The 27,013-nt window shown below is 29.3% G+C and overlaps 2 protein-coding genes and 1 pseudogene across 2 annotated transcripts; all 3 read left to right on the forward strand.

Annotated features, from left to right (window-relative positions):
* The first annotated feature begins 459 nt into the window (after positions 1-459).
* Positions 460-6,076, forward strand: LOC110671700 (disease resistance protein RPV1-like). The gene is made up of 5 exons (XM_058135641.1): positions 460-984; positions 1,248-2,334; positions 2,556-2,849; positions 2,947-4,386; positions 5,125-6,076. The coding sequence occupies exons 1-4, from the start codon at positions 512-514 to the stop codon at positions 4,153-4,155; spliced, it is 3,063 nt and encodes a 1,020-aa protein (XP_057991624.1). The 5' UTR covers positions 460-511; the 3' UTR covers positions 4,156-4,386; positions 5,125-6,076.
* An 8,349-nt stretch (positions 6,077-14,425) lies between these two features.
* Positions 14,426-16,647, forward strand: LOC110652266 (PR5-like receptor kinase; annotated as a pseudogene).
* Positions 16,648-22,854: 6,207 nt separating this feature from the next.
* LOC131172695 (disease resistance protein RPV1-like) lies at positions 22,855-26,468 on the forward strand. Its single transcript, XM_058134206.1, has 6 exons — positions 22,855-22,921; positions 22,993-23,326; positions 23,590-24,676; positions 24,898-25,191; positions 25,289-26,149; positions 26,259-26,468. Exons 1-6 carry the CDS (start codon positions 22,855-22,857, stop codon positions 26,466-26,468), a joined length of 2,853 nt encoding a protein of 950 aa, XP_057990189.1.
* Positions 26,469-27,013: the final 545 nt, after the last annotated feature.

Genomic DNA, 27,013 nt, shown 5'->3' on the forward strand with positions numbered 1-27,013 from the left:
TCATACTAATTGGCAAGAATTTTCTTTTAATTATGAAGATGTTTTTCATTTTTCCTTTTTATTCTTGAGTGGATTATATGACAGACTAATTATACAATACATTGAAAGCATTTAAAAAATAATATAATTTTTTTTTTAATTTATAAAACTGTGGGCGTAGAATTGGTCAATCTCAAACTAAAATTTGAATCTTCAAAGTCTTAAACAAATTATTTATAAACATTTTTTTACGGGAAGTGATTTTTTTCGTCAGTCTTGTACAATAAATTAAAATATTTATTATATAAATTTAAAATAAATAATTTTAAAATACACTTTAATAAAATTAAATGAGAGTTTTGATCTTATCAAAGATTTACCTACTGGGCTATTTATAAACATTTCTTTCGTTTACTTCTCCATTTCCAAATCAGGTGTTCATAAATTTCTTATCTCAGAACAGTTGACCAAACTATTCATCTCTACCATCTTCAAACTCAAATTGCTCAAGAGTCTTCTTTTATCACTTATCATGGCTTCTATCCCTCCCTGCAAATATGATGTCTTTATTAGTTTTAGAGGTAAAGATGTCCGTTATGGTTTTCTCTCCCATCTCTCTTCAGCCTTGCATCAAAAACAAATCCATGCCTTTACGGATGAAAACCTTCGTAAAGGAGAAGATATCTCACCAGCTCTCTTGAAAATAATTCAAGAATCATCTGTCTCAATTGTTATTTTCTCTGCATATTATGCTGATTCTCCCTGGTGCTTGGATGAGCTTGTGAAGATACTTGAGTGCAAGGAAACCTTAGGACAATTAGTCCTACCAGTTTTTTACCAAGTAGATCCGACTGATGTTCAAGAGCTGACAGGGAATTTTGGAAAGGCATTTACTCTTGCTAAGCATGGCGAACAAGTCAAAGGCCGTTTAAACAAGGTGGACGAATGGAAGCATGCTTTGATTGAAATAAGCAACTTATCAGGATGGGATTCACGAAATATCAAGTATGTTAATTACTTTTTTAATTACTCTTTACTGTTGTTTTTCTTCAATTTACAAAAAGAGAATCAAAATATAGATGCTTTTAGTGCATTTCATTAATCTTAATACACAGTACTAATCCAAATATAGATATTGCTAATATATATAGAAATCAAATAATTATTATTTTATTCTAAAATCAGAACATATTAATTATACATTATTATTTACTTAGAAGTGTCAGTCCATCGTTACTTACCGGTGTTTATTATTCATATGTAACTAGGTATGAATCCAAATTAGTTGAAGAAATCGTCAACGATGTTTTGAAGAAATTTAGTCATATGTCTTCAAGTGATGATGCTTATGATCACAATTTTGTTGGAATTGATTCACGTGTGAAAAAAGTGGAATGGTTGTTAAATGACAAGCGAGTTATAGGAATTTGGGGGATGGGAGGCATTGGTAAAACAACCATTGCGCAACAAGTGTTTCGTCGAAACATGACTAAATTTGATGGTCATTGCTTTGTTGACAAGGTTAGAGAAACAATGACAAAGCAACCACCAATTGTTGTACGAGACAATATCATTTGTCGATTGTTAAGGGAAAGAAATTTATATGAAGACGCATTGAATTTGGATGTTTTTATTAGGAGAAGGCTCCACAGTAAAAAGATTTTCATTGTTTTTGATGATGTTGATGATCCAAATCATTTAAAAAGTTTAGTAGGAGAGTGTGACTTGTACCATGAAGGAAGTAGAATCATTATAACTAGCAGAGATTGGCAAGTACTTAAAAATTTTTGTTCAAAGGAATGCATATATGAGGTTGAGAAATTAAGTGATTCTGAAGACATTGAACTCTTTAGCTTGCATGCCTTCAAACAAAATCATCCTAAGGAAGGATATGTGGAGCTATCAAAGGAGGCAACAACTTATGCCGGGGGGAGTCCATTAGCTCTTATAGTTTTGGGATCTCATTTATTTGACTTGGGAATAGAAGAATGGAAAAGTGAATTGGGAAAATTAAAAGGGGAATCTCTTAGGAAAATTCAAGATGTTCTGAGAATAAGTTATAATGGACTAGAGAGGAATGAAAAGAAAATATTTCTTGATATTGCATGTTTCTTCAAAGGGGAATATAAATATCACGTTGAGAGAAGATTAGAAGGATTTGGTTTCTTTCCAAAAAGTGCAATGCCTCGTCTAATTAATAAAACTCTCATTAATATTGCATGCGGAAAGGTAGATATGCATGACTTGCTACAACAAATGGGTAAGGATATTGTTATTGAGGAGTGCAAACAGCCTGGAGGACGTAGTAGGTTGTGGAATCATGAAGATATTCGTCATGTATTGACAACAAATACGGTAAGGATCAGCTTCTTTCATTATCATATACACTTGAGTTTTGTAAGAACTGTAGCTCGCGTAGGCATTATTTGCAATACATTTACTCAATCAAGTAAGGACCAAATTAATTGATGTAGTGTATTTTATTTTCATATTTATTTGAGTTTTGCAAGACTTATAGCTCTCAATATGTATACATATTACTTAACATGCAATCCTTTTTGCCGTTATTTTATTAGGGAACCAAAAATGTTGAAGGCATATTACTTGATATGTGTGAGAAGGATAATTTGGAGCTAAGTTCCACAGCCTTCATGAAGATGTGCAATCTTAGATTCCTTGAAGTAAGGAATAGTTGGGCAAGAGAACGAGTGCTCCTTCCTAACAACCTTAAATTTCTTCCAAAAGAGCTAAGGTATCTTTCTTGGAAAAATTATCCTTTGAAAAGTTTGCCGTTAAATTTTTGGCCCAAGAATCTTGTAGAACTTTACATGCATGACAGCAACCTCATAGAACTTTGGAATGGCGATAAGGTACAATTTTTTGAGCTACATACTTTATAAATTTTATCTATATTTTGCAAAGTTAATTTGTATTTTCTAATTTATTGATATTTTCTATTTTATACAGCCTCTTGAAAATTTGAAATTAATGGATCTCAGCTACTCTGAGGACTTAATCAGGATTCCAGACTTACCGAGTACTGCTCCAAATCTTGAGTTTTTATATTTGAGGATCTGTGAAAATTTGGTTGAGATTCCCTCATCTCTTCAAAATCTAAGCAAGCTTGTTGAGCTAGATCTACGTGGGTGCTACAATATCACAGATTGTCCGGAGATTCCGTGTAACATAAGGATTCTAACATTAGATAGCACTGGAATAGAACAATTGCCCTCATCAATTGAGCATCTATCTCAACTTGTCAAATTATCTTTGAAAAGATGTAAAAGACTTGTGAGTATTCCAAGCAGCATTGGCGGATTGAAATGTCTTGAAGCACTTTATCTCAATGGATGTTCAAGACTCGTGGGCATTCCAAGCAGCATTGGCGAGTTGAAACGTCTTGAAAAACTTTATCTCTATGGATGTTCAAGACTCATGAGTATTCCAAGCAGCATAGGGAAGTTGAAATGTCTCAAAGAATTTCCCCTCTATGGATGCTCAGAACTGCTAAGTCTACCAGAGAGTATCAAACAACTTTCTAAGTTGAAATGCCTTGATTTAAGAGGTTGCAAGAGACTTAAATGTTTACCAGACCTTCCATCATACTTAAAAGACTTAAATGCGTCAGATTGCACGTCTCTGGAATCTGCATCAACTTCTTTCCTTTTCGTAGAACATGCAGATGAAAATAAAGATGAAGATTATTTCGCAGATCTTAAATTTCTCATGCTTGTTGGTTGCGTCAATCTGGATAAGAATGTTATGGAGGATGTATTGGAAGCACATCTGTTGGGTCAGGATGTTGTTTTATATATGGCAGGATGTGAAGTGCCGCAAGGGATGAGATATAAGAATAACAGTGGGTCCTCGCTTTCATTCAGACTTGACCTACATCGCTTAATTGCTTTCTCTTTTTGCACTGTTTTTCATACCACAGATTATATTCGCCTTACATGTAGAGTGGATTTTACCGACAAATCTGGACACAGGCATGGCATTGATTTCCATTATTGGACGAAGTTGGATTATAATTATTCAACAGAACAAATGTTGCTTTGGTTCAATCATAATAAATTCGACTCCGTTGATAAAGAGTGTTTCGTTGAGGCCTCCTTTCACTTCTCCAGTCCCAATTGCTCTTTAATGAAGTGTGGAGTCGATCCTATATATAGATGAGATAGTTTTAGTAGAAATAAAAAGGAAAGCCGAAATGCAGAGCAACCCCATCAGCATCAGGATGACAAGGAACACCTACCAGCTCTTCAAAGATTAAGAGAAGAAGAATCAATTGTGCGGAGGAAGAAAAGGAAGAGGAGTCATCTGCACTCAATCTGAACCTCTCTCTATCTCTCACTGATTCCTCTTAATAATTCTCTGCTCGAATCTACTCACGTTCACATGCAACAGGTAAATTAATTTCTTATTCCCCCATAATTGCTTTACTTTTACATATACATGCAACCGTTTGCAGCTCTACCAACACGTTCTTTGGTTCTTACTAAAGCCTAAATCTTCCAATTACATATTGATGGGTTTTATTGCACGACTTACTTATTTTCATGTACGCCATATATTACGTGACAAAAGTGAAATGTGTTGTCTTCCACTGCTGCATTCTCCCTTCCCATTTTCTAGCTCTCTACGCATATGATCTTCCACATCAACAAAATCCAATATCCCTCTTAGCCATGCCCAAGGTCTCTTATTTTTATTTAAACTCTTCTAATATTTAAGCCATTTCCTTTTTCCCCCCATATTTCAATCAGAATTTATTAAATTATACAATGATTGATGCCTAACTTTAAGGGTAGAAGGTGGATCCACTAGGCCTTCATCACTTTGAACAAACTCTGCTACCCATTACCTAAGGGAAGCTGGGAGCTGGGACATTAAGCAGGTTTGTGCCTGAGGAGTGATGAGCCGTTGGTCTAATACCCACATGTAATATGGAGGAAAGGTATTTAAATGTCCAAGACTAGGGAAGAAATTTCTGACTATGTCATAATAATTTTTATATATATTATGCAAGTGATAGCTAGCTAGCATCTTGTTCAATTCCAAACCCCTTTAGGCAAACGGTTGAACTCATCAACAAAATACTATCTGATACAGATGCAAGTTATTGATTATCATTTCTAATTACAGGAGAGAAGTGGAACTTCACACACCATTCACAAAAGCAGGTATGTTCTTGATCGTGTTGAAGAGCTAAAATCATTGACGCGGATTGCCTTAGTGCGCAGAAAGGGGTCTTAAGGAGGGTGACAAAATCATTTTGACAAGGGAAGTTGATGAAAGCTAAAACAGAATTAGAGCTGAGAAAAGAATAAGGGGCTTGGAAAGGATCCCTGTCGCATGACCATGATGGCCTTCTCTGTAAGGTTGATGTTTTTTTTTTTAAAGAGATAAATTTGGATTTCATTAATAAGAAAACGGCTTCTCTGTATTGGGCTGAGCCTTCTCTGTAAGTTTAAAAGATGAGTATTGTGAGTGTTACATAATTCCTAATTAAGTCTACAGATGAAATATTAAAATATTAAGAGAATCTATAGAATTTGTAATAGCAATTGAAAAATGAAAGATCGAAAATTGAGCGATTCTTATGATCAAGCAGCAACCCGAACCTCCCTACAGGACCCATTCCTTGGCCCTGGTTGCGCAGACTGCTGCAAGTCATGACCTTCTTCTGCCTCCATTTTGAGTCATTAATCTTGGAAGGTGTCAGGTAATTACTGCTAATTATAAGGAGAATCGAATATAGTTATTAATTAGTGCTTGTAAAGGATAGATGGGTTTATATTGCACAAAATCAATTAATTAGCGTCAGAATTCACACTTCTCTATTTAAAAATGACTCCACTTTTTCATATTTATTTCATGTGGGATATCTTTTACCTTCATATTTAGATCTATTCATGAATCTTCAATAAAAATTTGATACAAAATCACAGCAAATAAAGGTTTGGGTAAGATAATTAACTAACCATTAGCTTGTTAATTCGGATTAGTCATGGCTACTATTCGTGTGTTTCGAAATATTGTAATTATTATCTGTCCTGTATTAATTGCGTTCAAGTGTCAACTGATTTAAGTCCAGTTATAGTTAAGGAGAGAGGTGTCAAAGAAGTTGTCTCAAATTGAATAAATATGAAAATATGGAAGAAATTATAAATGATAAGTGTGATTGCTAATATAAATTAATTGATTTTTCTTGTCAAAATTTAGTTTATCATAGATTTAACATATAAAATATATAACGGAGCTCATTTATTAAGTACATAGATTTTACGTATCTGTATCTTGAGTCTATGGTGGATCGAATTTAAGTAAAATTTTTTTCACATTAATTTTAATTAAATGAGAGATATAAACTTAAATTTATATGAAAAGAAACTTAATAATTTTATAAATTAAAATTTATATAAAAAATTATGTAAAATTAATTACAATATATAATAAATATATAAATTTAAATATAAATATATAATCTCATTATTATTAAGCAGATTCTTATATAATGTGAAGCTTATAATAGTGGCATCCTTATATGATTCTTGTGCAGTAATACTTTTCGAATATATTAATTTTTTTTACAACGTGCATTGCACTTTATTATACTTTTTATATAGATTCGTAGTTTAATTTTTTTTATATATAATATTTTTAATCTTTTTATATATGATATAATATTATTATAATATTATAAATATTATATTTAAATTAAAATATTAATTTTAATGTTATCTTAATTAATTATATAAGAAAAAAAATTTATTAATTTAAGATTTTTTTATTAGATTATAATTTTTTATGAAAGTTATATGTTATTTTATTAACATATAATATTAACTTATAAACTTAAATATAATATAAAAAAATAAATAATAATAAGCATTAAAAATATAAATGGGCAAAAATGTTTTATAATTAAAATAAAAATATAATAAATATAAGTTAGATCATTGAATTAAATTTATTCAAACTCTATTATTTTATTTAAAAAAAAAAATGTTTGATTTACTTTTTTTTTCATAATTTAAAATAATATTAACTTGTACAATGAGATGTATAACTAAATTAATATAAAAAATTTATTTATAAAATTTAAAAAATTATAATTTTTAAATGTATTTTATAATTTAGTGCATTATCATTATAAAATTTTTATTTTCATTTTTTTCATATTGTTTAATAGAAATAATTATTTTAAAACATATTTAATATGTTATTTAATATATTTAATAAATATTTTTATTTTTTTAAATGATAGATTATATAATATATATTATAAATACATCATATATTAAAATATAAATGTAAATTTAATCATTCATTTTTAATTATTTCATAATAATTATATAATGAATACTCTCAAGTAGTGAAATTATTTTTTCTCCTTTTCCTTTTAATTATATCTTCCTCTCCTTTTTATTATTTTAAAAAATTTAAAACAAAACATCTTAAAATTAATATTAAGAGGAGCATAACTTCTCATATAAATATATGCAAAAATATAATTAGATTTTCTTATAACCTTAGAGTCATAATCAATAACTTAGCTAAGACTAACTAATAAATTAAAAAATAAAAAATATATTCATGCACATAAGAATGATATTAACAAATTATAATTAATCTACATTTAAACTAAGTAGATCCAAGAAAATTAAAATCTCATACCATCTCATGTAAAATGCACTTCTTTTTTATGTAAAAATAATATTAATCATTCCAAATATTATTAGATGCATCAATATTAAATATGAAAAAAATAGGAAAATTGATATGTTTTAATTTATATAAATATAATTGAATTTGCAAGGATATCATTAGATATTAGCATAATAACAAAATTCTAATAATTACATTCATGTGTAACTACTCTCATAAAAATGATACTTATGAAATACAAAAATTAAAAAAAAAACGTAAATACTTATAAATAGATTTTGATCATTGGAAAAAGAAGACACATATAAAAATGTAATGAAGAAATAAAAAAATATATATTATATATATGTCAAAGTTAATTAGGGTTCGGGTCCGATTGCATAAGAATAGAGTGTTTAAATATAAAAACTTATCCATTACTAATATTTAAAAAAATACATATAAATTTATAATAAATAAAATATTTATCATTAAGTAGGACTAAAATTTCATATCTGTTGTTATAAAGAAAAATTTTTATATAATTAAATAGTTAATTTTTAATAACAATTTTGTAATTATGTTAAATAAATAGTTAATATTTTAATAGCAATTTTATACTTTTAATATTATAAATTTGTTAATATTTAAATAATTAAAAAAAATAAATTAGTAAAAATAAGATTCAGTGTTTAAGATTGTTTATTAATTTTATTGTAATAAAATAAATAATTTTAATAAATTAATAATACTTATAGAATTAATAATATATATAATTATAATATGATTTTCGGTATAAGTTGAATTAGTATTAAAATAAATTTAAAAATTCAATTTATATTAATTATAATAATTTAATAATTAAAATTATTTATAAATTTAGTGACGAATAAGTCATTGTTAATAATTATTAGCGATAACTTTATATAAAATATTTTTTTTTGTGAAAGTATTAGTGATAAATATGTTATTGTTAAAAATTATTAGTAATAAATTTATATAAAATAAATTTTTATTACTGAAAGATTAAAGATAAATACATTGTCATTATTAAAGATAAGAAGTATGAATTTATTTAAATTAATGACAAAATTTTCATCGTTTTTTATGTTATTATATATATATATATATTTCTCATAGCCACAACAAAACTCGCTCAGTAAGTGGCTATTCTCTTATATATTCCATATTTAATTAGTAATTGTTGGTTTTAATGTTTGCCCCCGCGTGCACGGTTCTTGGTGGTGGCAAGCAATGGAGAACGATGAAGGAGGGTCCCACCTGTAGTCCTAGGAATTTTAGGGTGGGGACGGGGATGATTTGGTTTGGGGTTTAGTGGAGTTTGAGTCTTCGGTTGGATCAGTTTGGTTTGGGTAGATAAGCTTGCAACGGCTTATAATTGGTGGCCTTCTTTTTTCTCTTAAAAATTTACACCAGACCAAGTTGTAACTATTGCCCGGCTTTCGAATACAGCTTAGTTTTTTTTTTTTTTTTTTAAAGGAAAAAAAAACGTATTTATAGTTTTATCTAGTTTAAAAAACATAATTAATAAATTAAATAATAAATTTTATTTAATTATTTGCTAATATACTTTTTATTTATATTGCTTTATTAAAAAAATTATATAGTTAATTTTTTTAAATTAATAAATTTTATTTTTTTATTATAATAAAAAATTATTATTTTAAATAAAAAAGTGACATATAATTTACGAATAAAAAAAATGAACTTATTTTTATAAGACCAAAAGCAACTTATCTTCAACTATTTATTCTTTCTCAACTTTAAGCTAAGAAGAAACTCAAATGTGCACATATTATTAGATGTGGGCCATTGTATGTATAATTTTAAGCTATATTTTCTCTAATTTTACCCACTTTTTTAGTGAGCATCATAATTATTAGAATTTGACTGAAATCACAATCAATGTAAGATAGCGAATAAAAAAAACCATATTCAACCTTAAATTATCCATTAAAAAGGGGATAAGTCATAAGAGACGAGCCAGACAATTATCTTCAACCCAAAAGGCTAACTTATTTGTTATTATTAATAAAAGAAAGGCTAAAATTAAGTCACACAGTCACACTTTGAAGATGATGGGATCAGCTACTAGTCCAATCATATCTTCTTCATAATATATTAATTATATATATATAAAAAGATAGATAAAATCAGCAAAATTATTTTAGGTTATCAATCATAAGGTAATTGTTAATTTTTTTTTTAATGTGCAGAAAATTAAGAAATTTTGTGTTTGAATTCTTTATTTTATTTATTTTAAAATTTATCATATCTACATATATCAAAAAAAAATTATCATATTTAAAATAAAAAAAATTGTAATAATTCATCAATTATTATTGAAATTGTTGAATTTTTATTAAATAAATAGAAAATTATTGGTTATAACTTTTATATATCCCCAATTTTCAACTTCTCCCATCAAGTTATTACAATATATATATATATATATATATATATATATATATATATATATATATATATATATATATCCATGGGAAAATGACAAACATGTGTCAATTTTTGTGATTTAAATATTATATTTCTTCATTCCATCGCCATAACGAGCCATTCAACTTCTAAAAAAATTATTCTCTCATTAAAATCATAAAAATATCAGCAGAGTGCAGCTTACGGTAACACGATTGTTTTGAAAAAGAAATAATAGAAATAGAAAGAGAAAATGAAAAAGAAAAAGAAAGGGAGAAAATTGTTTCAAAAGATTGATGTTGATCGTCTGATTCTCAATGATCCTGTCTTGTTTGCTCCTTGGAGCTTGCTCCACCTACCCAATTTTTTTTTTAAGCCATATTTTTTACCATTTGAATAATGAGTTTTATACATGGAAATATAGGACAAATGAGATATCTACGACCAAATGATATTAGAAAGGTATTTTTATAGCATTAAGTGCTGGATGTTCTGTTCTCAACTATACAACATTGTTCTTAATTTTATTCAAATTAGAAAATAAATAGTGATAATCATACGTTGTCTATAAATATGTCCCCTCAAGCTCTTAAAGACACCATATTCTCATCAGAGCTAAACATCTCCAAGCTAGCATATTAAATAGCTATGGCAATCTTCTCAAAGACACTCACCGTCATGGATTTTGGGAGAGGTTTGGTACCAGATAGTGATCATCCTAATATTCTAGCAGAATTACCACCTTTCGGAGATGGGCAGAGGATACAATTTCTGGTGGCAGACATGAATGGGAATACTTATAATTTTGTTTGCTCCATCAGAAAAGGAGAAAGCCCCTCAAAGCCTACATTTTCAAGAGGCTGGATTGAATTCGCTCGTGATTGGAAGCTGAAAGCTGGTGACACTATCACTTTCTATAAGGAGGCAGATAGAGCTACTGGAGCTCAATACAAGATTAGAGTAAAGTGAAAGACGAGAAGCTAGGCACTACTACAATGCTTGAACTTGTTTTTCTGCGGATATTGCTGGGCCACTACCTCATGTTTCCTTGCGTGCATGGTATTGATTAATAATTGTTTGTTCTTTGTTTTGTATAACCTCCTCTTATGTTAAATATTGATCAATAATATAAGAGAATAAAGATTGTTTGCATGCCCTAAAAAAACAGAGAGTACTCAGTGTACTTTCCTGTTATCTATATATATATGTTCGCTAATTACTGCTATATAAAGTTTCTATTAGGGTTTGTAAAAGTGGCTTAGACATATAAAGTTGCTTATTAATAATACGCTTCTTTCAAATGGTTTGTGTGTTATCCTCCTTCTGCTTGTTTTCATATAAGTATATTGAGTTCTGTTCTCCATATGTAGGTGTAATGGGACGTCTAAATTTGTATAAGTGGGATGTGTGCAATATTCTTTGCTAAATGCACGAAATCATAGATTTAAAATATAATTAAGTTCGATATTTTATATATTATCCATTTCTAATCTTTTTAAATTAAAAAAAAATAAATTAATGATTAATTTCTTTTTAAAAAAAATTAAAGTGGATGTGCAAGTGTGTAAGAAATTAAGCTTTTTTTTTTGAGAATTGAAATTAAGCTTATTTTATTTTTCAATTAAGGTGATAATCATAATAGCTAATGTGAATAAATAAATTTTTAATTAAACGAATATTTTATACATAAAGAAAATTATTTTTTATAGATGGAAAATTTTATTAATTAAATATTAGGAAAAACTTAACACTAACTTGTTCACCTAAACTCCAGTCAACAAATCGCTGCATACACCCAACTTAAGACAATGCATATTAAGAGAAAAAACCCAAGGAATAAAGAAATTCATATCCCATAAAATTGACATTACCTACAATAATTACATGATATCAACAGAAAAGAGATAATGGGTATTGTATATTGGCATCAAGACCTTGATATCAGTTGGTATTTGCAGTTGCAGGAATTTGCGAGAACGTGCTTTCAATGCATTAGAATTTAGAGGACATAATTCTTTTCTCTTAGGCAATTAAGAATTAGCTATATAATATGATCTCCCTGCAATGATGTCCGTAATGACATATAGTTTAGGGTTATAAGCATAAAAAAATATAAGGTCCTATTAATCATTGAATTTCAAGGTTTAAAAAGTGCATTTCAAAAAAAAAAATCATAAATGCTGATAAAAAATAATTTAAAAAATATTTTGTTATTTAATACTTTTATAATTAAAATATATTAAATTTATTTTTAATAAATATTTAATATTTTTTAATTAATATATTTAAAAAATATTTTTCACAAGAATAGTGTTAAGAGCAATTCTAAACTAACTAGCGGTTGATTTACTGCTGTCGGATGGCATGAAAATGAAATATTTATTCACGAAACTAAAAGTAAGATTTTAAGATTCAGAAACCTCTAAATAAGAAATTACGAATTTGAATATTTTATTTTATTTATTTTAAAATTTACATATTTATAATAAAAAAATTATATAACTATTAAGATTATATGTCTCCTATTTTTCAATGTCTCACACACACATATGAGAAAATGACAACCATGTGCCAATTTTTGTGATTTAAATACAATATTTCTTCATTCTATCATCATAATGTGATATTCAACTTCTAAAAAAATTGTTCTTTGACTAAAATTATAAAAGTATTAGCAGAATGCAGCTTATGGTTGTAAGATTGTTTGACAAAATAAAATAGAAATTGAAAGAGAAAAAGAAAAAGAAAGGGAGAACCAAAAGATTGATGTTGATCATCTGATTCTCAATGATCCAGTCTTACTTGCTCCTTGGAGCTTGGTTCACCTTCCCTTTTTTTTTTTTTTATGTAAGGCATTTATTTTCTCTTTTTTAAATAAGACCATTGAATAATGAATGTATAGCGCAAATTAAACTGACCCATAAGGCAAATATAGGTTAAATGAGATATCTACAATCAAATGATCAACTTTTCTAATAAAATTCATTGTTTTCTCTATCTGATGGAAAAATTATAATATAACAGTGATTCATTGTAGAGAAATTATTGTGTGATCCTGGTGTGTATAATTTGATAGACCAAATCAAATAAATAATAACATATTAATTATAAAAAGTGTGTTAGAAATTTAACAGAAAAATAAAATAAGTATATAAATAATCAATAAAAGTAAGATCATTTATGTAATTAGTACCGACAGCTAATATATAATCAAAATTTATATACAAGTTTATATGGAGGTGTACTTTTTTTTTGTCCATAGTGTGATTTGAGAAAGCTTCCACTAATAAGAAAACACCTGCACTTAAGAATTTGATTTTGCAGTGCTTAGATTTTTAATTCCCTATGTTTTTTGTTTTATTGTTATGCATATTTAGGTTACGTGCTGTTCTGAAAAAGTTTTAGAAATAGGAGTCGTGCTGAATGACGGAATATAAAAGCTATCGGCTCTTGTTTATTTTTTTAAATAAGAAAGTGAATTTTAAGTTAACAGTAAAGTTTTAATATTAACAGAGTAAATAAAAATATTGAATATATTAATTTTATTTATTAAATTTTTTATCAAATAATATGAATGATGTGTCATACTATTATTGATTGGGATGTATCATGTCACCTGGTGACATGATACACCAGATCTATTAAATAATTTCTCCAAATAAATATGAATGAATCCCTTAATATTCAGTTTTTTTTTCTATTAAATAATAACTATTTATTATAATTGTGTGTTAATTTTTAATTAGTTTATCATTTTATGTATTAATCCTATTGAAATAGCAAGATTACCATATAATCTCTCCTTTGTTTTTCAAAATTCAATCCGATTGAATCATAAATGATCTCTCGATCGTTAAGTTGATCATAGCGCTTCTACTTTAACTGCAAATCAAAATCTTCTTCCCCTTTGTGTTTCTGCTCACCTTTTCACTCTCCCTATCTCTCTCTCTTTCTCATTCACATTAACGCACTCAAATAAACTTCTTCCATATGTATTGTTCTTCTTCCATATATATTCTTCTTCTCTCTCTCTCTCTCTCTCTCTCTCCAAATCTACCTCAATATTTTCTTTCTCTCAAATTTTATTTTCCAATTTTTCATTTCTTTTTATTTTTATTCATTGTCCTTAACCCACGTGGGTGAGACACCAAGAGTCAACAAAAATGTCTGAGAAAGGTTTTTTATAGCATTAATTGCTAGATCTATGTTCTCAACTGTAGAACCTTAATAAAAGATAAATAGTGATAATCTCACATTTTCTATAAATACATATGTCCCCCTCAAACGTTATACAATCTTCTCATCAAACCTAAACATCTCCAAGCTAGCATATTAATTAGCTATGGAAATATTCTCAAAGATGCTCACCTCCAGTGATATTGTGAAAGGTTTGGAGATACCAAGTGACCGTCGTCAAATTACTTTAGCAGCATTACCAGAAGGGCGGAGGATAGAATTTCCGGTGGCAGATGTGGAAGGGCGTTCTTATACTTTTGTTTGCGACACCAAACATCCAAAGCCTGTATTTTCTGATGGCTGGCTTAAATTCGTTGGTGATAGGGGCCTTAACCGTGGTGCAACTATCACTTTTTATATGGAGGGAGACCAACCTCCATACAAGATTAGAGTAAGATCATAAGTACAAGCAGCCACGCCCTACTACATGCTTGGACTTATTTTTCTTCGGATATTGCTAGGCCAATACTTCTTGTTTGGTTATGTGTGCATGGTATTAATTAATAATCGTTTGTTCTTTGTTTTGTATACCCTCTTCTTATATTATATACTGATCAATATAAGGGAATAAAGATTGCTTGCATGCCCTAAAAGAACAGAGAGTACTGATCAGTGTACTTTCCTGTTATATATGTAGTTAGGGCTTGTCGCATGAGTGTGTTGTTGAGTGATTTATTCACTAAGTGCTGCTATATGAAGTTTTCTATTAGGGTTTGTAAAGTGGCTTAGACATATACAGTTGCTTATTAATAATATATATGCTTCTTTTACATGGTTTCAGTGATATCCTCCTCCTCCTCAGCTTGTTTTCTTATGGTTAATTATATTCTTCTCTTCCTTATCTGTGCAAGTATCCTGAGTTCTGTTCTCCATGTAGGTGTAATGGGATGTCTAAAGTTTTATAAGTGGGATGTGTGCAATATTCTTTGTTAAATGCATGAAATCATAGCTTTAAAATATAATTAAATTCAATATTATATATATTGTAAATTAAATTTTAATAAATTTTCTAAGTTAATGATTAATTTCTTTTTTTTTTAAAAAAAAATTGAAGTGGATGCGAATGTGCTTAAGAAATTAAGCTTAATTTGTTTTCCAATCAAATGTGCTATCAACGGCGTTTTCCACCACCGATTTCGCCCTCCAGAAGGGTGAGACCAAGGCCATCACCGCACCAACTTCATGGGGTGGTCGCAGGTGGCGTAGGACCTTTTGCTCTGAAGATTCTACTGGAAAATTCTCACGCCTAACAGGTGATTGCGGCTCCAGTAAGTTAGAATGTTCCGGCAACGGCGCTGCTCCTCCGGCTACACTGGCGGAGTTCAAGCTCGACGGGTATAGTGGGATGGATTGCTTCGATGTCAGTCCTGTGAATGGGTATAATCTGCCCATGCTGGTACTGCCTCAGGGTGGCTCTGGACAGAATTGTTCAAGCATAGGCTGCGTGGTGGATTTGAACGGCTCGTGTCCTTCGGAGCTCAAGGTTACAAGCTCAGCCGGCGACAGTGTGGCTTGTAAGAGGGCGAGTGAAGCTTTCGGCCAACCACAATATTGTTGTAATGGCGCGTATTCTACACCCGACACTTGCAAGCCAATCCTCCTACTCTGAGATCTTCAAGAGCGCATGTCCACGTGCGTACAACTACGCTTATGATGACAAGACAAGCACTTCCACATGTACCTCCGCAAGTTACCTTATCACCTTCTACCCGACCCCAAACACCAGCCAGAAAGCGTCGCAGGCTCAGAACACTGACGCTACGAATACGAGCACAATCACAAACAATCCACTAATCAACAGCACCATGGTTTACGGAGGTGCCTTGGACCAAAGTGGAGCATCGCTCATGTCCATGTGTACTGACGTGTTAAGATCACATGCCATTTCTAGTATAGTTAGCGTGGCAGTTGAGGCATCTCTTCTGAGTTCTAACTCGCTAATTAGGAAGCTTTTTTTATTAATTCTATTTTAATTAAAAAAATATACAATTTGGAGTTGGGTAGCCAAGGAAGCTAAAATAACACCCATCTAAGTTTTGGTGCAAATGGGTTGTCGTTTCGGTCATGGAGCCCGCGATTCTGATGGTATGCACTTTTCCATGCATGGGCCATGTGACGCAGGGGCGACGCGGTACCGAGCCAAGACGGAAAAGCTCACCTGTCGATTTCATCGCCATTTTGCTTCTTATTCCCATTAAATCCAACGCACTAATTTGTACGGATATATGGATAGTGGTGGGAGGCCGAGACGGTGGTGGTGCAATTGCAAGATGCATGAAGAACATGAGTCGAGTAGAGATAGAATTTTCTCTTTTTATATTAGATTAGAGTAATATTCGAAGGAGGGGATGGGATGATTCATTTGTTGGTTTCTACATCACACACACACATATATATATATATATATATAAACTAACGACGACTATTTTAAAGAAATTCATGTACACATAAAATTGGCATTACCTACAAAAATTACATGATATCCACAGAAAAAAAGTTTATGGGTATTGTATAATTGGTATGTGTAGATGAACATTTTGCAAGAAAGTGCTTTCAATTCATTACAAGACATAATTCTTTTCTCTTTGAAAAATCTTTGATATATTAAAGTGTATAAAAAAAAAATTATACACCTAATCAATAAGTTATTTCTCTTAACTTTTAAAGATTGAGAAAACGTTTTAATTAGAATCAATAAAATTATACCACTATTTTTAAATTTAATAGCCAACACTTATGCTTTAATAGTCAATAACTAGTAAAATAATTAATAATTACTAAAATAGTTAATAATTATTAAAATAATTAATATTGCTGAACAGAGAAAAAAAGACTGTTTTGGTGCTGAACATGATGATTCTGGGCAAGAATGGATCTTTCCCTGCTGTATTCAGAGAAATCAGGACTTGGAACATCTTTACAGAATTACAAATGATCCCTTCCTACAAACAGCCACAAATAGTCAAAATTCATGGGTTTTGATCGACTTTGATGCACAAATGATCAATTTGCAATACAAATGTTTAGATTTGGGTATCTTTCTACATTGAATCACAAAATTGGGGTATTCTTGAAATTGCTCCAAAATTAAGGATAAAACTGCAACATGTGAAGCAAATTCAACTAGTGATTGATTGGATCACTTAATAATTTAATTGTGTGATGGCCTCATAACCAAGCCCAATATGGACTCCATTTCAGTTGGACCCTTCTTCCTCCTCTCCTTACTATAAAAGGCCCATTAATTACAGGCAGTTTGGTTAGTCACTTGCCAAAATAGGTGATTATCAAGCTGGCGTCTCCAACCCCTATCCATTAAACATCAGTAAAATTATTAAGTGAAATAAATTAAATTAAGAAAATTTATTTATATATCTATATAAAATAGAAAGGTATTTCCATATGGTATTATTTATTGTATTACTACTTAACTTTCTCTGTTAAGTTAGAAATTAAAATTGTTATTTTTTTCAATTATAATTGTATCTTTATAAGCAAATTTGACATTTAAAAATTAATTTTACTATATAAAATATAAATATCAATGTATTTAATTAGAATAGAGGGAAATTAATAAATATTTTAAATAAATAATATAATTTATATTGTATAAAAATAATTATAGAATAATTCTAATAATATAATGTGGCAAACCAATTCGATTTAGGTTGAGTTACTTTGAATCGCTTTTTTTTTTTTTTGTCAATACGAATTATTTTGAGTCTCAAGTTAATTTAATTTACCAATCAAACTCTATGCATAAATGATTTTACATCAATTTATAGGTTATGGGTAATTTAATCTTTGAGATTTAGATAAATTTATAAAATAGTCCCTATGATTTTACAATCAAGTAATTTAATTAATCATTGATATTTTAATAAAATAACAAGTTAATTCATACCATTACAATTACAGTTAATTTTTCATTAAATATAGTAAAGATATTAAAATATTTTTAACGCTATTTTTAATATGAAAATAATTTAATTCTTGAAATTTTATTTTAATAATAATTTACATTCATATATATATTCTTTTATATATATATATATATATATATATATATATATATATATATTATTAAAATAATAATAACATAAATAAAATTTTACAAAATTATAAAGGTTTAATTACAAATAATTATAATATTTAAATATCAATTCACAAATTATATAAATAATTTTATAATTAAATAAAAATTTTAAGGACTCTAAAGTAATTAATTTATATTTTAATAATTAAATTTAAAAATTTTTTAATTTAATAAGAACTACATTTTAAAAATATAAGAAATAAATTGTTGAATAAAATATTAAAAACTAAATTATTAAAAAAATAAAATTTTAGAAATTAAATTATTTTTAGATTAAAAAAAAATATATATATATATATTTTAATTATTTTTATTAAAATTAATAATGATTTAACGGTAAGAATTATTAAGATATAGATTTTATCAAAATTTAAAAGTTAAATTATTTGATATTATAATTTATAAATTAAATTATAAATTTTATCAAAAAACTCAAGGGATTTTACTTATTTATTTATTTGACATCCATCGATAACTCCCTTTATATGTATTCTGAATCAATCTTCTATATCTTCATATTAAAATCTAAAAACCAAGAAAATGGCAATACTCGACACAAAGGTACTGACAGCAGCCGATCTAGAGAGTTGTTTATCAATAATCCCCTCTTCTTCTACAAGGCTTTCCATGTGCTTGAACGTCCACGATCAGAGCGGCCAAGAATGGATCTTTCCTTGTTCAATCCTGCGAAATGGGGTGCTCCTTTCAGTGGATTGGCTTAAGTTCGTTCGTCACAAGAATCTTGCAGTAAATGATAAGATTATCTTTCTTGAAGAAAAGATGGAAAACCAAGCTCCAGGAATCCGCAGGATCACAATCCAAGTCAAGAGAAAAATCAGGTTGTTTGGCAACGATATTTGGGTTGATGTATGATGTAATTGTGCGTATCTGCCATCACTGCTACTCAGAATAGTGTTTGATTTTATCCCCAAAACTATAAGATTTTGCATTTTAATAGAAAAGAAAAAGAAAATTATGGTCATAGTTTTCTTGGTTGTGCCTCCCCAACATTCGTAGGGATATGCAACAGATCGGTTCGATTTTGATTCGGATTAACCAAAATATCAAAATCGAACTGAATACGACTTTTGGACAGAATCGAACCGGATCATGGACAGAATTAAACCATATTGATAAGTTCAGTTCAATTCGGTTCGGTTTTCACATTTCCTTCCCTTGCAGATTCTCAGTTTCTTAAAGTTTCTCTCTAACCAAACAATCGCACAGACTAAATCCCAGAGATTCAAACCACCCACAATCAATATCGTAACATAGAAAAATTACAGATTCAAGCTCAAACAACCCACAAAAACAATCACTGCCCAGATTCAAGCTTCTCCAAACACAGATTCAAGGCCTCACGAAACAAACACTACACAGATTTGTAAACTCAAATATGTTGCCTAGGTACAAAAATGAAAAATCAAAACTACAAATAGGAAGTCAATAACCAGCTGGGCTGCAACATCGATATTCAAGATTCAATAGCATCGGCAACAGCTGCGCATCTTCAACATCAGCTCAAACATGCAACATCTGGAACATCGACTCAAAAACGCAACAGGGGAGAGGGTCTCTGAAGGACGTAAAAAAGGACTCAATATGTCTGTGTGGGCGAGCAAGCATAGGAGTGGAGTGGGCCTCTGAAGGGTATAAGAAAGGAATTGATCACTGTGGGTGAGCAAGAATGAAGAAACCCGTGAATAGAAGAACTGAGAAGTGGATCTTTGTGGGTGAGAACAAGAACGAAGAAAAGAGAAGGAAGAAGATTCGGCTATGGGCTGCGGCTGCCGAGGAAGGGAAGGGAATATGACGGCGTGCGTTGAAAATGAGGGTGAATTGTTTATAATTGTGTGCCTTGGCATAGGCCTAAAACTGCAGGCTAATGATTTTTTTTTTTTTTTTTGTGAATCTCACTGTGATTCATAATTAAGAATTATAATAATTTTATTTTATATCTATTTATTATTGTTGTAGATAAAAAAAAATTTCTTTTATTTGATTGTAAATATTTAATGGAATTATTCAACATTAATTAAAGGGTCAAAATTAATCTTTTATCTAAATAAATAATTTAATTTTAAAAAAAATAAAAATAATTATTATATAAAAATTTTGTAGAGATAATGTTAGATCCATTCCATAATATTATCCGCTTTAACGTTTTAAAACTTGTGAATTTTTACTTTAAGGATTTAATTATGATATTTTTAAGTCTAATAATATTAAAATATAAAAAATAAATTTATTGGATCTAATGAATATGAGTCAAAGATTATAATACTATTAAATGAAATTCAAGTTAGTCGATCCCAATCAAATATATATATATGGACAGAGAATCATTTGAAACAATCATGAGCTTTTTTGTTATGCGGTTTAATTTGGTTAATAAGGTTTGCATTAGTAATTATTTAATTTTTTTTAATAAAGATTTACAATTATTGAAAAATATAAAAAATTTTATTTGAAAAGAACATACTTAAGTTAAAAAAAAAAGAAGAAGAATAAAATGTAGATCATAAATTAGGAAATTATTTGATATTTTTATTTATTGAATATTAGCATAATATTTAAGATTTTATTTTTGAACGTACTTATCATTATATTTGTTATTATGGATAAATTATTTTTAATAATATATAGTATTTTCTAAAAGTAATTATACTATAAAAATATTATATTGTTATAATTTTATGAAAGAATATATGGAAAATAATTAATAATTATTTATGAAATAAAAATTAAATTTAATTTTAATAGAGATATAATTATTCAAAATTTTAATAAAAATTTAAATTATATTTAATGTAATTAATTAAAAATTTTATTATTAATAAAATTTTACATTACGATTTTGAAATATAAAATTTTAAAAAATAAATATTAAATTATATTATTAAAATAAAAATAAAAAGCCGCGCATTGCATAGATAAAATTACTAGCAATAAAGTAATTTTTTTCTCTAGTTATTAATTATACAAAGTAATTATATTGTAATAAAATAACAATAAAGTACATTGATTTAAACTGTTAAATTTTTTCTAGTTATTACACAAATATTTTCCAATCATTAGTTTATTATAAGATATGTTAATTTTTCTAAACTGATGAGCAATTAATATAATTATCTAAATTGATGAGCAATTAATATGATTTTAGAAAGGTTAACTTCTTTAATTTATAAAATTACGAATGATTTTGATGATTAATTGTACGACCTTTATTCGGTCTCAGAACTTTAATGATTATTTTATTATAATGTGATTACTCTGCGTAATTAGCAATTAAAAAATTTATAGTGTGATTAATCTGTGATTACTTTATTATTATGTAATTTTTGAATTGTTTATTTATTAAAATATATTTGAATTAGTAAAATTAATTTTTTAGTGTAAAAGTTCAATTAAATAAAATATAAAATGTATTTTATATGATAAATATAAAGTTTAAATCAATGGATTTTTAATTAAATAAAACTTCAGGGACTATAATTTAATTTGTCATTATTTTCTCAAATTCAATTTAATCCCTTTGTTACAATTATGATAACTAACTAAGATTTAGATATAATACACACAAAAATAAAAATTTTGGCTATAATCATGAACACTTTAAAAGTTTTAGATTTTTTTTTTCCAATAGACCTGAATTTTCAATGTTTTTAATTGCTCTTTGTTATTATGGTCCATAATACCTTGAAATTGTAACCCTATTGTACAATATAGTTAGATTGTACGGAAATTAATTTTATTGATTTTTATTAGTTCATTTTTTTAAACCAATTTCAAAAATATATTTTAAATTAAATTCATTAATTATTTTAAGACATTAATTACACAAATTAAATATAAATTAATAAATAAATTCAACAATAACTCATACTAATTGGCAAGAATTTTCTTTTAATTATGAAGATGTTTTTCAATTTTCCTTTTTATTCTTGAGTGGAGTATATGACAGACTAATTATACAATACATTGAAAGCATTTAAAAAATAATATAACTTTTTTTAATTTATAAAAAATGAGATCCATGAAGGAAGCATACCGTGATATATAAAACTGTGGGCGTAGAATTGGTCAATCTCAAACTAAAATTTGAATCTTCAAAGTCTTAAACAAATTATTTATAAACATTTTTTTTACGGGAAGTGATTTTTTTTTGTCACTTTTGTACAATAAAATTAAGTTGACTTGGAAAAGTTCAAAAAAAAAAAATGACTTGGAAAAGTTTGGAACTGAAAATTAGTAATAAGTTCCTTCCAAGAACATGAATATGGTGTTTCCGGTCACCTTCTTCCTTTTTTTCTTTCGTTTACTTCTCCATTTCCAAATCTGGTGTTCATAAATTTCTTATCTCAGAATAGTTCACCAAACGATTCATCTCTACCATCTTCAAACTCAAATTGCTCAAGAGTCTTCTTTTATCACTTATCATGGTTTCTATCCCTCCCTGCAAATATGATGTCTTTATTAGTTTTAGAGGCAAAGATGTCCGTTATGGTTTTCTCTCCCATCTCTCTTCAGCCTTGCATCAAAAACAAATCCATGCCTTTACGGATGAAAACCTTCAGAAGGAGAAGATATCTCCCCAACTTTCTTGAAAATAATTCAAGAATCATCTGTCTCAATTGTTATTTTCTCTGCATATTATGCTGATTCTCCCTGGTGCTTGGATGAGCTTGTGAAGATACTTGAGTGCAAGGAAACCTTAGGACAATTAGTCCTACCAGTTTTTTACCAAGTAGATCCGACTGATGTTCAAGAGCTGACAGGGAATTTTGGAAAGGCATTTACTCTTGCTAAGCATGGCGAACAAGTCAAAGGCCGTTTAAACAAGGTGGACGGATGGAAGCATGCTTTGATTGAAATAAGCAACTTATCAGGATGGGATTCACGAAATATCAAGTATGTTAATTACTTTTTTAATTACTCTTTACTGTTGTTTTTCTTCAATTTACAAAAAGAGAATCAAAATATAGATGCTTTTAGTGCATTTCATTAATCTTAATACACAGTACTAATCCAAATATAGATATTGCTAATATATATAGAAATCAAATAATTATTATTTTATTCTAAAATCAGAACATATTAATTATACATTATTATTTACTTAGAAGTGTCAGTCCATCATTACTTACTGGTGTTTATTATTCATATGTAACTAGGTATGAATCCAAATTAGTTGAAGAAATCGTCAACGATGTTTTGAAGAAATTTAGTCATATGTCTTCAAGTGATGATGCTTATGATCACAATTTTGTTGGAATTGATTCACGTGTGAAAAAAGTGGAATGGTTGTTAAATGACAAGCGAGTTATAGGAATTTGGGGGATGGGAGGCATTGGTAAAACAACCATTGCGCAACAAGTGTTTCGTCGAAACATGACTAAATTTGATGGTCATTGCTTTGTTGACAAGGTTAGAGAAACAATGACAAAGCAACCACCAATTGTTGTACGAGACAAAATCATTTGTCGATTGTTAAGGGAAAGAAATTTATATGAAGACGCATTGAATTTGGATGTTTTTATTAGGAGAAGGCTCCACAGTGAAAAGATTTTCATTGTTTTTGATGATGTTGATGATCCAAATCATTTAAAAAGTTTAGTAGGAGAGTGTGACTTGTACCATGAAGGAAGTAGAATCATTATAACTAGCAGAGATTGGCAAGTACTTAAAAATTTTTGTTCAAAGGAATGCATATATGAGGTTGAGAAATTAAGTGATTCTGAAGACATTGAACTCTTTAGCTTGCATGCCTTCAAACAAAATCATCCTAAGGAAGGATATGTGGAGCTATCAAAGGAGGCAACAACTTATGCCGGGGGGAATCCATTAGCTCTTATAGTTTTGGGATCTCATTTATTTGACATGGGGATAGAAGAATGGAAAAGTGAATTGGGAAAATTAAAAGGGGAATCTCTTAGGAAAATTCAAGATGTTCTGAGAATAAGTTATAATGGACTAGAGAGGAATGAAAAGAAAATATTTCTTGATATTGCATGTTTCTTCAAAGGGGAATATAAATATCACGTTGAGAGAAGATTAGAAGGATTTGGTTTCTTTCCAAAAAGTGCAATGGCTCGTCTAATTAATAAAACTCTCATAAATATTGCATGCGGAAAGGTAGATATGCATGACTTGCTACAACAAATGGGTAAGGATATTGTTATTGAGGAGTGCAAACAGCCTGGAGGACGTAGTAGGTTGTGGAATCATGAAGATATTCATCATGTATTGACAACAAATACGGTAAGGATCAGCTTCTTTCATTATCATACATACTTGAGTTTTGTAAGAACTTTAGCTCGCATAGGCATTATTTGCAATACATTTACTCAATCAAGTAAGGACCAAATTAATTGATGTATTGTATTTTATTTTCATATTTATTTGAGTTTTGCAAGACTTATAGCTCTCAATATGTATACATATTATTTAACATGCAATCCTTTTTGCTGTTATTTTATTAGGGAACCAAAAATGTTGAAGGCATATTACTTGATATGTGTGAGAAGGATAATTTGGAGCTAAGTTCCACAGCCTTCATGAAGATGTGCAATCTTAGATTCCTTGAAGTAAGGAATAGTTGGGCAAGAGAACGAGTTCTCCTTCCTAACAACCTTAAATTTCTTCCAAAAGAGCTAAGGTATCTTTCTTGGAAAAATTATCCTTTGAAAAGTTTGCCGTTAAATTTTTGGCCCAAGAATCTTGTAGAACTTTACATGCATGACAGCAACCTCATAGAACTTTGGAATGGCGACAAGGTACAATTTGTTGAGCTACATACTTTATAAATTTTATCTACATTTTGCAAAGTTAATTTGTATTTTCTAATTTATTGATATTTTCTATTTTTTACAGCCTCTTGAAAATTTGAAATTAATGGACCTCAGCTACTCTGAGGACCTAATCAGGATTCCAGACTTACCGAGTACTGCTCCAAATCTTGAGTTTTTATATTTGAGTATCTGTGAAAATTTGGTTGAGATTCCCTCATCTCTTCAAAATCTAAGCAAGCTTGTTGAGCTAGATCTACTTGGGTGCTATAATATTACTGATTGTCCGGAGATTCCGTGTAACATAAGGACTCTAACATTAGATAGCACTGGAATAGAACAATTGCCCTCATCAATTGAGCATCTATCTCAACTTGTCAAATTATCTTTGAAAAGATGTAAAAGACTTGTGAGTATTCCAAGCAGCATTGGCGGATTGAAATGTCTTGAAGCACTTTATCTCAATGGATGTTCAAGACTCGTGGGCATTCCAAGCAGCATTGGCAAGTTGAAACGTCTTGAAAAACTTTATCTCTATGGATGTTCAAGACTCATGAGTATTCCAAGCAGCATAGGGAAGTTGAAATGTCTTAAAGTATTTCTCCTCTGTGGATGCTCAGAACTGCTAAGTCTACCAGAGAGTATCAAACAACTTTCTAAGTTGAAACGCCTTGATTTAAGAGGTTGCAAGAGACTTAAATGTTTACCAGACCTTCCATCATACTTAAAAGACTTAAATGCGTCAGATTGCACGTCTCTGGAATCTGCATCAACTTCTTTCCTTTTCGTAGAACATGCAGATGAAAATAAAGATGAAGATTGTTTTGCAGATCGCAAATTTCTCATGTTTGTTGGTTGCGTCAATCTGGATAAGAATGTTATGGAGGATGTATTGGAAGCACATCTGTTGGGTCAGGATGTTGCTTTATGTATGGCAGGATGTGAAGTGCCGCAAGGGATGAGATATAAGAATAACAGTGGGTCCTCGCTTTCATTCAGACTTGACCAACATCGCTTAATTGCTTTCTCTTTTTGCACTGTTTTTCTTTCCACAGATTATTCTTTTGATCTTACATGTAGAGTGGATTTTACAGACGAATCTGGACACAGGCATGGCACTGAATTCTTTTATGGGACGAAGTTGGATTATAATTATTCAACAGAATACATGTTGCTTTGGTTCCATCATAATAAATTCTACTCCGTTGATAAAGAGTGTTTCGTTGAGGCCTCCATTCACTTCTCCATTGGCAATTGCACTTTAATGAAGTGTGGAGTCGATCCTATATATAGATGGGATAGTTTTAGTAGAAATAAAAAGGAAAGTCGAAATGCAGAGCAACCCCATCAGCATCAGGATGACAAGGAACACCTACCAGCTCTTCAAAGATTAAGAGAAGAAGAATCAATTGTGAGGAGGAAGAAAAGGAAGAGGAGTCATCTGCACTCAATCTGAACCTCTCTCTATCTCTTACTGATTCCTCTTAATAATTCTCTGCTCGAATCTACTCACGTTCACATGCAACAGGTAAATTAATTTCTTATTCTCCCATAATTGCTTTGCTTTTACATGTACATGCAACCGTTTGCAGCTCTACCAACACGTTCTTTGGTTCTTACTGAAGCCTAAATCTTCCAATTACATATTGATGGGTTTTATTGCACGACTTACCTGTTTTCATGTATGCCATATATTACGTGACACAAGTGAAGTGTGTTGTCTTTCTCTGCTGCATTCTTTCTTCCCATTTTCTAGCTCTCTACGTATATGATCTTCCACATCAACAAAATCCAATATCCCTCTTAGCCA

The sequence above is a fragment of the Hevea brasiliensis genome, chromosome 14 (genome assembly GCF_030052815.1).
Source record: "Hevea brasiliensis isolate MT/VB/25A 57/8 chromosome 14, ASM3005281v1, whole genome shotgun sequence".
Lineage (NCBI taxonomy): Eukaryota > Viridiplantae > Streptophyta > Magnoliopsida > Malpighiales > Euphorbiaceae > Hevea > Hevea brasiliensis.

Excerpts from the sequence above, each read along its gene's own strand:
- LOC110671700 (XM_058135641.1), top strand. The coding sequence starts at position 512 with ATGGCTTCTATCCCTCCCTGCAAATATGATGTCTTTATTAGTTTTAGA. Across the intron at positions 985-1,247 it reads TGGGATTCACGAAATATCAA|GTATGAATCCAAATTAGTTG; the intron begins GTATGTTAATTA and ends ATATGTAACTAG. Across the intron at positions 2,335-2,555 it reads ATGTATTGACAACAAATACG|GGAACCAAAAATGTTGAAGG; the intron begins GTAAGGATCAGC and ends TTATTTTATTAG.
- LOC131172695 (XM_058134206.1), top strand. The coding sequence starts at position 22,855 with ATGGTTTCTATCCCTCCCTGCAAATATGATGTCTTTATTAGTTTTAGA. Across the intron at positions 23,327-23,589 it reads TGGGATTCACGAAATATCAA|GTATGAATCCAAATTAGTTG; the intron begins GTATGTTAATTA and ends ATATGTAACTAG. Across the intron at positions 25,192-25,288 it reads AACTTTGGAATGGCGACAAG|CCTCTTGAAAATTTGAAATT; the intron begins GTACAATTTGTT and ends TATTTTTTACAG.